Source organism: Pecten maximus, chromosome 14 (genome assembly GCF_902652985.1).
Source record: "Pecten maximus chromosome 14, xPecMax1.1, whole genome shotgun sequence".
Lineage (NCBI taxonomy): Eukaryota > Metazoa > Mollusca > Bivalvia > Pectinida > Pectinidae > Pecten > Pecten maximus.
Window position 1 is genome coordinate 20,802,067 of NC_047028.1, and position 13,844 is coordinate 20,815,910.

General features: G+C 36.9%; 1 protein-coding gene across 1 annotated transcript; it reads right to left on the reverse strand.

Annotated features, from left to right (window-relative positions):
- Nucleotides 1–1,901: 1,901 nt before the first annotated feature.
- On the reverse strand, nt 1,902–13,371 carry LOC117342048 (neuronal acetylcholine receptor subunit beta-3-like). Its single transcript, XM_033904017.1, has 8 exons — nt 13,290–13,371; nt 11,090–11,241; nt 9,448–9,492; nt 9,186–9,295; nt 8,407–8,870; nt 6,841–6,927; nt 5,274–5,392; nt 1,902–2,582 (listed from the first exon to the last, which is right to left on the reverse strand). The coding sequence occupies exons 1-8, from the start codon at nt 13,363–13,365 to the stop codon at nt 2,244–2,246; spliced, it is 1,392 nt and encodes a 463-aa protein (XP_033759908.1). The 5' UTR covers nt 13,366–13,371; the 3' UTR covers nt 1,902–2,243.
- Between the last annotated feature and the right edge of the window lie 473 nt (nt 13,372–13,844).

The window sequence follows — 13,844 nt, forward strand, 5'->3', positions numbered from 1 at the left end:
TACCGATTTTCCACACAATACATCATTTTAATATCAATACCCCAGGAAAATAGTCCCCGTTTCATTTCCATAGAATGTGTCTCCTTTGCCATCTATTCAAATAAAATAAATTTAATTTAACACGAGCTATTCTATTTGATGTTATTTTGTATCATTTTGTTTCGAATGTAAAAAGAAAAGAAAACGAGAGAGTGAGAGAACCAGTGTAAACTGCGAAAACAGGTTGCATTGGCGGGATCACCGGCTGTTCCATTAATTTTTTGTATATAGCTGTCAAAAGTTGAAAATTTAAAAAACATTGTTCTTAACGTTTTATTCCAAATCACCCTAATGTAATTATTTGAATTAAATTTAAAATTAGATTTTTTTTCTTCATTTTCATGGCGGCTTTGAAAAGCAGTATCAATGAAAATATGCCTATTTTCGAATTGATCCATCTATCATATTATTGGTTTCACCAAGTTCAAGTTAATAATGATGAATATGTTTAGCTATTTCTTAAACTATAAAATTATGCTTTCTTCAGACTTCATGAAAATCGCATACGTTTTAGTGAATATTTCGATATCTGTAAATATGAATATATAGATAATACTTAAGTTTGAGTAACTTGGATAAAAGGAATAATTCGAATACAACCGAAATTTACACAAAACTACAATAAAGAATCTATTTCTTTTTCGAAAAACAAAGAAATTCTTCTTTTATCGGTCCCTGTTACTGCCTGTCATACAAATGTAAATGGTACTGTGACCATGAACTAATGTGCCTACTGGAGTAACCTGTCTTAAGGTGCACTTAACTATCGCGACCACGTATTTTAAAGCATAGTGATCATGAGCCATCGTGACAGCTAGTGCGCTCTATCTTTAAAAGAATATAGTGAGCTGTCGCGCCCACTAGTTGACTTTGTCTTCAAAAGGCAATAGTGAGCAATCGCACCAACAACTGTAACCTGTCTTAGAAGCTGAGTGAGCTGTATTGCACACTAGTGTATCCTGTCTTTAAAAGGGTATATTGAGCTGTCGCGCCCACTTCCGTACCCTGTCTTTAAAAGAATATAGTGATCTGTCACGCCCACTAGTTTACAGTGTCTTCAAAAGGGGATCGTGAGCTATCGCACCAACTAGTGTAACATGTCTTAAAGGCAGAGTGAGCTATCTTGCCCACTAGTGTACCCTGTGTTCCAAAGGGTATAGTGAGCTGTCACGCCCACTAGTGTACCCTGTGTTCCAAAGGGTATAGTGAGCTGTCACGCCCACTAGTGTACCCTGTGTTCCAAAGGGTATAGTGAGCTGTCACGCCCACTAGTGTACCATGTGTTCCAAAGGGTATAGTGAGCTGTCACGCCCACTAGTGTACCCTGTGTTCCAAAGGGTATAGTGAGCTGTCACGCCCACTAGTCTAGCGTGTCTTTAATAGAAATAAAGTGAGCTGTCCTGCCCACTAGTTTACACTGTCTTTAAAACGGTATTGTGAGCTATCGCGTGTTCTAATGTCTTACATATATAAAAACGAATAGTGAGCGACATGTCTATAGAATAGACCCTTTAAGTTCGAAACCATATAACATATATAGGGTTCCTTGTTATAGACCGCTTGCTAATCCAGTACACGTAAGTTGGTTCATGGTTTTAACCCCGATAAAATGCTAAACGAAGTATACCAGTCACTCGGCCAGAGTTGGCGACTCATTAGCTCGATCGATTGAGTGCAAGACAAGTTAGAAGGCACGGGTTTGATCTAAAGCAGACAATAATTGGAATATCCCTAGAGCTCATTTAGGGAGCCCGAACAAATCATCAGCCTTGTGATACGTGGTTGTTATCTTCGGAGACTCGATGAGGAACACTGCTGATCGCTCATGTTACCCAGAATTTCGCGAAAAAAAGAAACTGCCATTTGTTAGAATATACTTTATTGGATATATCGTTTAAGATATGCTATACAAAGGATAAAATGATGAGAATGTTTAAAGAATTGTACGTGCAACATCAGCGTTAAAAAGACTGTAAATCATATCAATGACATATGATCACATTATTTTTACATACACAAAGTTGTTTTTTTTTTAATTTCTTTTGGAACTTTTACTGTTACTCTAAATGCGGCTATTAAATGTTCTGATAGCGGAATGAGTATTGCAAGCAACCATGTGCAGAAACAGATAACATGAGGTTTTATATTAACATAGCCTGTGATGATATATACATTTTACTAGTAAATGGGAAATCTGTGATCCTTTACAGTACTGTAGTTAAAGCAATGATGATGATCAGCAATAGGAACAAAAAGAAAAAACATATGTCGAGGCACCGACCAACTTCCTGCCAATCACGTGCCAGCTTTTCGTACGTGCTCTTTCGGAGGACTTTTCCGGCCATAATTTTTGTGTTGTTCGCTATGTGTCGGAAGTGTTCGTCCGTCACTGCAATATCGACATTGTCCAGTCTAGTGTCCTGTGCCAGGTCCTTGGATTCTTCCAATGAACGTATGTTCATCTGAGTATAAGATTCCTGGAATCCCGGGAAGTTACTGTCCAAACAAAGACACCTCCGTAGAGCGCGAAACCGTATACACAGCTATAAGGAAAAATCAAAAGGCATTTCCCTCGTGATAGACTTCGGTCATGACATGCATTCAATTCATTCTAAATATCAATTAGATTTTTTTTATTATTATTTAGCTAAATATGGAACATTTTCTAAATATGATAAAGAAATTATTTTATTTCAATTCCACTGGAGAGCATATTTTACACTGTTTTGTGTGGTTGATATACAGAGTGACGGAATGGATCTGATTACAAACTAAGGTTCTGATTTCAATGTCCATCATACCATTACTTAACGATCACTTACAATACATCCCTGCTATAGAGACTATCAGATTATATAATAACAGAAAAAAAATTCAATAGTTATTATTTTACATGATGTTTTGATGATGTGTTCTTATTATAGGTTTCTTGATTGTTTTATCAACACCGTATACTTTTTGATGATTTTTTGTCCGATCACAGACGGTTTTTGCGTAAATGCCGTTAAAACAAGGGTACCATAAGAAATTGCCTGACCTAAATTAAGGCCGTCGTGAGTTGATTGGTTGGTTTGGTTGTATTTGTTTAACGTCCTATCAACAGCTGACGGACTCTCGTTTGTGTGAAATTCGTTTGTGTGGTAAGTGCGTATGTGTGTTTTGGGAGGCTGCGACATGTTTGTGTTAAGTCTCCTTGTGATATCCTGGAACGATTGCGGTCTTATAGTGTTACCTCACTGAAGCATGCTGCAGAAGACGCTCAGCAGAACACCCAACCCGGTCACATTAAACTGACAACGGGTTAACCAGTCATGCCACTCCCGAAATGCTGAGCGCTAACCAGGAGTATGAAGTACCATTTTAAAGACTCTGGTATGTCTCGGAGTTGAGCGACGTTATATGGGACTTGACACGCTTCATAACCCTCCTGTCTAGCTCCTCCTACCAATTCTCGATTGAGCAAATCTTAACTGTATGGCCAATCTAGATCTGGAACGTTGTTTTGAGCCAGAATGTCACGACAAACCCTAACAACATTGGGCCTCGCGATGTCCTGCTGCAACGTAAGATTACGTTGATGGATAAGAGGAAGAATGTGTGGTCTCAAGACCTGATCCCGAAATCTTACTGCTGTAAGATTACCATGGATAACACGCCTCGATATATCTCTGCCCATTACATAACGGACCCTCCCCCGAATCTGTCGCTTTCCGTTACGCAAGCGTCGGAATAACGCCCACTTCAACACCGATAGACACGTTTTCATTTATCTGACCTGTAAAGCGTAAAGCGAGACTCGTCAGTGCACAACACACGTGCCTGTGGCTCTGAGACATTCAAATAAACGGGATATTGATGTGTCATTTACACATTATCGCTAGTCTATATTATGTTGCCCCTGTATAATCAGTTCAACGGCCCTTCCCCTATCGACTTCACTTAATCGCAGCATAACGCTGTACAATCGCTTCGAGATGAAACGTTTGGTAACTGATATGTTCTGTTCCAAATGTTTGATTTGTAATAGTACCCCGGATTCACGTTTTCTTGAAAAAAACTGCATATGTATATGCTATATATATATATTGTTGTATGTATACTGTTATACTATATATATATATATATATATATTGTTGTATGTATACTGTTATACTATATATATATATATTGTTGTATGTATACTGTTATACTATATATATATATATTGTTGTATGTATACTGTTATACTATATCAATCACTGTAGAGACGATAATGCAACATTTTTTATATAAATGCAATGTCGTCCACTAGCAGTGTTTAGGGACGAATCGTCTTTGAACTCTTCGGAATACTTTCACGTGCGGGGGAATTCAAAATATCTCTGCCGTTGGTCGCATAGCGTTCTAGTGTTTGAACATGATGCAGTCACGCTAGTATCCGCCTTCGGCCCACGTTTGCCGAAGGGTTCATTGTGGTTTCTCCAGTTACTAAAACATTCTTATTGTATTTTATTGTATTTCCAGTACTTCTTATATATATTATGTGATTGTATTTGTGATTTTTTGTGTTTTGATAAAGGGGCGGATTGCCTCGAAAATTTAACAAACCTTATTGTTTACACTGTTTGAATTACTTCTTTACCCCATATATATTGTTGTATGTATACTGTTATACTATATATATATATATTGTTGTATGTATACTGTTATACTATATATATATATTGTTGTATGTATACTGTTATACTATATATATATATTGTTGTATGTATACTGTTATACTATATATATATATTGTTGTATGTACCAGTGACTAAAGGGAGACAACGTTTATAGAAATGTAAGATGTATGTATGTGGTTTTGTCAAGGGACATTTCTTATGATTTTAGAAATGCCCAGACACAGTTAGAACATGAAGATATAATGTTGTTTACAAGTATTCATTAACAAGTGTGAGAGGCAAGTTGCTATTCAGAACGAGTTTCAATTGCCTGGTACTGTGAACTGTTTACTGATTCATGAACATTCTTAATTCTGAAGAAACGGATATGAAATGATCAATCAAGGACAGCTGTTATAAGAAAAGTAATTAACAGTGTTAATTTAATACACCACCTGGTATACCACTTAATTGTACTTGTAAATTATCTCTCTAACTTACTTAGTTTTGGATATATCATTAAACTGTAATTTAATTACTAGGTTTCATCTTTTTTGTTTTTATCACGTCACAATATATTAGGAAGACACGTACGGAACCTAGCCAGGCCGGTAAAGGCTTTCTCCTTGCTCCCCTGTGCCGCAGATTACCGGTTAATACACAGCAGAGAATGCTGAAGAACTGCAGTACAAAGATGGCAAAGTAGAACACCACTGAAACCAGAAAAGTATGGCAAAATATCATATGGCTGACACACAAAAATATGACAAAGTAATATACAGCTGAAAAAAACTAACAATATGGCAAAATATCATACGACAGAAGCAAAACTTATGACAATGTAGAACATGGCTGAACCAAGCAACAAATATGGCAAAAATAAGGAGTGTTGTCTGGTATTACTTCGGTTACCTTCAAGGACGGGACTATATATATAATGCATAACACTCATCAAGAATAATATTAAGGATAAGAACCAGTAGTAAGATCAACCGGTACATCTTCCTGATATACATACCTAGAACCTGGACTGTGGCATAATCAAACGTTACAGCCTGTTGATATACTTACTTAGAACTTGGACTGTGGCATGACTTACCTAGAACCTGGACTGTGGCATGATCAACCGTAACAGCCTGTTGATATACTTACTTAGAACTTGGACTGTGGCATGACTTACCTAGAACCTGGACTGTGGCATGATCAAACGTTACAGCCTGTTGATATACTTACTTAGAACTTGGACTGTGGCATGACTTACCTAGAACCTGGACTGTGGCATGATCAAACGTTACAGCCTGTTGATATACTTACTAAGAACTTGGACTGTGGCATGATCAACCGTTACAGCCTGTTGATATACTTACTTAGAACTTGGACTTTGGCATGATCAACCGGTACAGCCTGTTGATATACTTACTTAGAACTTGGACTGTGGCATGATCAAACGTTACAGCCTGTTAATATACTTACTTAGAACTTGGAGTGTGGCATGATCAACCGTTACAGCCTGTTGATATACTTACTAAGAACTTGGACTGTGGCATGATCAAACGTTACAGCCTGTTGATATACTTACTTAGAACTTGGACTGTGGCATGATCAACCGTTACAGACTGTTGATATACTTACTTAGAACTTGGAGTGTGGCATGATCAACCGTTACAGCCTGTTAATATACTTACGAAGAACTTGGACTGTGGCATGATCAAACGTTACAGCCTGTTGATATACTTACTTAGAACTTGGACTGTGGCATGATCAACCGTTACAGACTGTTGATATACTTTCTTAGAACTTGGACTGTGGCATGACCAACCGTTACAGCCTGTTGATATACTTACTTAGAACTTGGACTGTGGCATGATCAAACGTTACAGCCTCTTGATATACTTACTAAGAACTTGGACTGTGGCATGATCAAACGTTACAGCCTGTTGATATACTTACTTAGAACTTGGACTGTGGCATGATCAACCGGTAGAGCCTCTTGATATACTTACTTAGAACTTGGACTGTGGCATGATCAACCGGTAGAGCCTCTTGATATACTTACTTAGAACTTGGACTGTGCCATGATCAACCGGTAGAGCCTCTTGATTAACTACATTGAATTGAGAATGTTGCATGATCAAGAAGTACAGCCTCTTGATGTACCTACCTAGAACTGGGGTTGTGGCGTGATCGAACGGTACAGCCTCTTGAAAGACCATCATCATCACAGTCATAGTCATCAACAGTATCATACCTAATGAAGAAACAAGGTTACATGATAGATTACATTTCATTTACTATAATTTGTCAAATTGTTCATAGAACTAGTATAACGAGTAACCCTCATAGCCTGTTAGTTGATATTTACTATAGAGTGATATTAATGTAATCTTTCATATCCTAGGGAGTGAGATCCCCCCTATCCACCCATTCCATCTGATTCCAAATGAATGGGTGAATGCTTATTGCTTGTCTTTGCTTGTTTTTCTTTTACCCTGTTTACTCTCGTTCTAAATAAATGAATGCAAGGCAATGATGACCTAACGTGATGACCTAACGTGATGAAGTTTTGGACGTGACGTCATACAATGGTCGAGATCCTGAAAAGAGCATGTGTCGCTTGTCCCAACCCTAGGTGAGATTAATATATTCTCTTCCCTGGACAGGGATATCTGCAATTCTTCCAGGGTGATATTTTCTTATCTCATGTGAACAATACAATGACGTCACAGCAACAGTGCAATGACGTCACGTCCACATTTCAATCACGTCTCGTCAACATTTCCTTTCATTGAAGTAACGTCAATATTAGATACATTATGGGGTAAACAGGGTAAGAGAAAAATAATCATTCACCCCCATGGAATCGAGACATGGGAATTTCAACCATCGGGGTAGGATCAGTAAGCTGCCAAACACTCGACAAGCCTCATGTTTGACAACTTAAGGATCTTCCCATCGGGTTGAGATTCCCCTATCTCCCCGCCAAGGGGTTGAAAGATTCTATTAATCTCCCCCCTCTTGGAGGTGAGACAGGGGAATCTCAACCCGTGGGGGAAGAGTATTAAGCTTCGTATTTGGCAGCTTAATTGTCTTGCCCCGGGGGTTGATATTAATAGAATCTAACCTGGGTCTGTTCCGTGGGCAGGGATATCTCAATCCCAGTGTAAGAGTTTAGCCAGTCAGCACGAGGCTTGCCAAGTGCTGGCCAGCCAAAATCTTACAAGAGTGTTGAGATATTCTTGTCCATGGAACTGATATCCTTGATCGTGGAACAGACCCTAGTTTATTTTTCGCACATACTTGTATGCAAATGTAAGCTTTTATGAAAGCTTTTCATCGCGCCATCTTCAATGCTTCTTGGAATGTGAGTCAAAATTAATGACGTCATCATTTACGACATGGTTACTTAACGTAAAATGAGAAAAGAAAATCTCACAACATTGAGATTGTGGATCTCCCTGTCCAGGGAAGAGACATACATGAGGTGTCGTACAGGAGAAATAATATTATAAAGGGCATGTTCTGGAAGGATGGTGATCTATTTCTATACAAATGATGTTGAATTTAAAATTAAACATTCTGCTGTGATAGTTTTTGGAAATTTACTAAATTTCCCAGAGGTCATAAAAAACGGCATATTTGTTTTCAAAATACATATAAAATTTACATGTCTTTGCCAAATGGTGACTCATTGTTTAGCAGAAACGCGATGTACTCTTTCTATACATACCGTAATTTGTTCTGGATGTCTGATCAGGAGGAAGCAAGAACACCACAGGGATAAGGATGGCGAGGAAGACTGGCAGTCCCACGAGAGCAAGGCTGTAGTATGATTCTACTCTGGTAACAGTGATAGATACCCAAAGAGTCTGGAATATCCCCGGACAGCATGTATACTTGTAATGCCAAATGTTGGTCTTTATTGTATCTATTGTCCATTGGGGATGACCTCTCTCTCGTCTGCTCACAAATACTTCCTGTAGTCCAGTCTTGCCATTGAACGTCATGTTCTGGTATGCGCTGTTGTATGACCAGGGCCCCATCTCAAGTGAGCATGTTTGCGTGTCGTAAGGGAACTTCGACAAGTCAAGTTGACAATAGAACGAAATTATTTGCATAGGAGCATACGTTACGAACCCCGTAGAATTGACCACTATACTTTGGCACTTGCTGCTGCTTGGATGAAACGGTGAACTGTCAAAAGATCAAAACGCTTAACTTTTAATTAGTAAACAAAAAAAGAAAATCGTGACCATTCATCTTCTGCTTAGAAAATCTACTTTAGATTAAAAAAGAATGTTTCAATTTAGTTTTATCATAAACGTTTCGTGTTACCATACCGTTTCGCGTTACCATAGCCGTTTCCATGTTTCGCGTCTTTATTCTTCTACTAGGTCACAGGTATGAATTGGTACGCCAGTAAAATACCATCCTTATAAAATCTTAATAGTTAAATAGGCCATCACACTATGTAAAACCCAATAGCCAAAACGATATAAGACATCTCACACATTATAAACCTCCAATTCAGGCAGCCATATTGAATCTGGGGGGAGTCTCATGATTTTCAAATTTCCATATTCCGAAGCGTTCCATTGCAACCTTTCATCTTGCCAAGTCTGTAATAGATTTTCATTGAAATACATCTAAGGACAAAATAGATTTAAGTGAAAATTATTTTATTGATTAAACAGAATTCTTACATTTTGTGTCTGAATGAGACATGTCAATTTAAGTACCAAAAACTATATTTAATGGCCCAATCACTTACTATTCTAAGTAAAAAGTAAATCGTCATAGTATCAGTTGATGTTTCCTGTAATTAAACACAAAAAAAATATGAGTGTTATAGTATTATCCATAAAACTCCACATTTAACATCAAATTATTTAAAGAAGGGTCCCCGCGGTTTTGCTCTTAATTTTGTTCCCCGTAAAAAATATGTCTAATCTTTATTATCTTTCCTGGATTGTCTAAATTATGAACTTTGCGTTGATGCCATATTTGTAAAGTCACTTGTAGACAATCACGTGACAGATATGATATCAAAACGCATAATACATTTTCCTAATCCAACCAATACACGAACGAAGTATAGACACGTATTTGGTGTTACTACGTGTTTACAATACACTAGCACGTGATTTGTGCCATTCAGGAGAAACCTCCGCAGGACGCAGTTTTAATTTGAGAGATTGGACATCAAATTGACATATATCAAATATAGGTACATCTTTGAACGAAACGTAAGAAACATCATCGCGTTTTTGTTTTTTGCATTTCAAACGATGTTTATGGTAGCTATGCATCAATTTTGAAAGGATTGGTCAAACAGATATGGAGCAAGAGGACACTCTAAGAAAATGTTCCCACTACACTCCAAACTTGAAATCCGTAAGCAATCCTTTGCTCTTCGTGTGGTCAAAACTTTCAGCACAAACCGTTAATTCATTCAAAATCAAACTTAATTAATGTTGAAGAAAAAAAATCTGAAGTTTGATTATAAATCTGATTGATGTCCTTGACCTAATTCAACGTCATAATTGTAATTATTCAAAATTTCATTGTTATTAACTGAGTCCGGTGTAGAGGATCTCTTAAGATCCTGTAGAGGAAATAAACGTAAGTAAACTCTGTGGAGTGGAATTTTAAAACTGAGATAACAAGTCTCCCAGTCTTGTTTTAAAACGACTGAACAAAATGTAAAAGGTTTGTATTTCACGTGTAATATATGTCCATTAACGTAGCGTACTAGTTTTACTGAATCCAAGGTTATTACTTGTGTATACTTGTACACGTACGACACATCACGCAACAGGTGAAGGTCGTGGATTTAACCATTGCTTATGTTGCCCTTTAGAGGACGTTTAAAGGGGAAAAACTTTGATGATTCGAAATATCGTAAATAAATCCAAAATTTCGAAGTGACGATCAACGTATCTATACTGTATTTGTGCGATTTGCTGAATCGGGGGAATTTTTTATGCGTAATTGGGTATCATTTTGTCACCGGATTGAACACATTCCATAATTTAGGCAACCCAGGAAGAATAAAGGTTATCAAATAGTTTCACGAGAATAAAAATTGAGCGTAAATACATGGGGACTCATCTTTTACGAGATATAAAGCACCATATTGTCATACCAAGGTATAAAACGTCACATTATATAGTGATACAAACATCATATTATTTTATCAAAATATAAAGCATCAATTATTTAATGAATTGTATCAAGCATAATATGTTATCAAGATATAAAGCATAATATTATCTATTATGATATAAAGCATCGTATTTTCTCACCATGATGTAAACCATCAAATTAATATATTGTATATGTATATTGTCATAGATTAATTTGATTATGGTACAAATCATCGCTTTATTTTGTCGTTGTATCATGGAACTTACCAGTAATTCCAGTCTTGGACTGTTGAGTACTATATCTACATTAACGCTAGTAGAGTTGCTCACTAACACTGGAAGTGACGATTTCACGTAGTATTTCATCATATCTTTGTACAGACGGTCCTCGTCGTTTTCTTTGAAAACGAATTCACCTGCTAAAACAATAAAAACGCCTACACTTATGCGTTCAGCTGTATATTGTGTTCGGATGTAGTAGTTAGAATGTTCTCTTTTGGAATGAAAGATGTGGGTGCAGCGTGTCCTAGATGAATATAAAATGTGATTTGATTGGACCTTGTTGGTACAAATTGCGGATTCAGTGTGTCATGTTTGAAAAGAGTACAAGATCTGGGGTGCAATGAGTCATGTTTAAGTACACGATGAGGTTGGAGTGAGGGGCTCCCTATTTGAGTATAAAATGTCGTTAGACAGTGTCCTGTCTGAGTACAACATGAGGTTAGAGTGAGGGCTCCCTATTTGAGCATAAAATGTCGTTAGACAGTGTCCTGTCTGAGTACAACATGAGGTTAGAGTGAGGGGCTCCCTATTTGAGCATAAAATGTCGTTAGACAATGTCCTGTCTGAGTAAAACATGTGGTTTGAGCACGTTATTTTCGAGTACAAGATAATGTTGAATTGGGTCCAGTTTGGGTTCAAGATGTGGTTTGAGTGTGCTATGTTTAAGTACAGTGTATGGTTGGATTGGGTCCAGTTTGAGTTCAAGATGCGGTTTGAGTGTGTCATGTTTTTGCACAAGATTCGGTTTAAGTGTGTCCTGTTTGATTCAAGATGTGGTTTGAGTGTGTCATGTTAAAGTACAAGATGTGGTTTGAGTGTGTCATGTTTGAGTCAAGATGTGGTTTAAGCGTGTCCTGTTTGAGCCAAGGTGTGGTTTGAGCGTGTCCAATTTTAGTACAAGATGTGGTTTGAGTTTGTCATGTTTAAGTATAAGATTTTTCTTGTGAGTTGAGTACAAGATTATATATAATAGTATTAGAAAATAATCGTTTCCTATCATTTTGCGGGGAAACCTGATGAAAATAACTGTGGAACAGTTAACTGTTACCGTTGTCATTGAAACATCACAACAGATCAGGGTAAATATATCAAATACATTATACTTTAATATCATATCATTGACATTTTATACTGTTCATTTATACAACATATAATGTCTAACAGTCACATGACCCGAAACATTAATAAATATCAATACTGTTATCTAAAAATATTTACTGCCTATTATCACAGGTGGAATTCAACTATACCAACAAAAGTGAGGTGAACAAAACATGATGTACATGTCCCATTTGGATGGCAGGCGCATGTGGGCATCATGGGGACACTTTACTAACTATGAAAATATAAGATAATAGGACAAAGAGCCATAGCAGCTCATATTGCAAAGACGTCCCAACCACAACCACTCTCAGAGAAAATCAAAGGAATGGTTATTCAAGATCTGAAGATAAGTGAATATTCATTTAAAAAATCAACATACCATCTGCGAATCAACAGCTTAAGACAGCACCATTTTTGAGGAAAATGTCAAGAGGTAGTCAAAACGTGATAATTTATCTTTAGCGTCGCCTGGTTTACTGATTTAAGTCAAATGAACGTATCAGTCGTAGAATCAAAATTTAGCAAAGTACAACAAGTCTCTGTCTTGGATATTCAGCAGAAATTAGAAAACGAATATGTTTTAAATAAATTTGACGATACTTCATTTTCAACCCTGCCATATAGAAACCTAATGAAAATATTTACTGTTTTATCAAAGGACAAAAATATTATACTGGAACGGTTGGCGTTAAGTATGAATGAAATAACCAAATTTGAAGAACAAACCAGATTTCAAAGTAAAACATCTCTTTGGCATCATATTAATAAACACAGCAAAGATTTAATGATTCTGTATGTGGTTATAATGACGAATTTCAATACTTTAAACGTATTACCTTTAATGTGCGTAAGATAACACGATTTCCAGAATACCATAGAATATGCGGAGAAGCAGCGTCAACACAATAATGAAATACTTCAAAAACAATGTCCATTCAAATAGAGTGTGTGAGTCCGTACACAATATTAAAGATTTGCCAAATAAAAGGTTGTAGGCATCACATGTACGACGCATACAACAGTATTTTTCGTTTTAGGAACTTGCATGTAAAGATCAATAAAAATTCGTGCCATATAATACCTGCTGATGATGACAATATCGACAGAATGTATATCCATAGGAAGATCTCTGGCCAGGAGGCCGAGTTGGATCCCATGCTGCCGACCATTCGTACTGACGATGGCCCGGTGACGATATATAAACCTATATATGTAGCTAACCAGCCGTGACGAGCATTGATGTATTACAATACGTACGTCCATACGATAAGGTATTGGTGTTTTAAATATCTGCCGTTTTTAACCTTTGTTCTAGTAATGAAAAACATTTTTTTATATATATATTTTGGGTTCGACGTGATGTGAATTATTATATAGAATGATATTTGTATGCTACTTAATCCCTAGTGTATTACAGCTAAAGTGAGGGAGCCCTCATATACAATCATCATGCCGTATGACTAACTCTGTGATACTAATAATACTATCGTGACGTCACAACTAAGTGACGGCAACTAAGCAGAGATTCACCGTTATTCCAAGGGAAAGAAAATGCAATAAAAAGAGGTTTTGCATGTTTTCTATTAAAGTTTTTATTTCCATTAATATTTTGATATCTCTCAATGTTTTGACATTT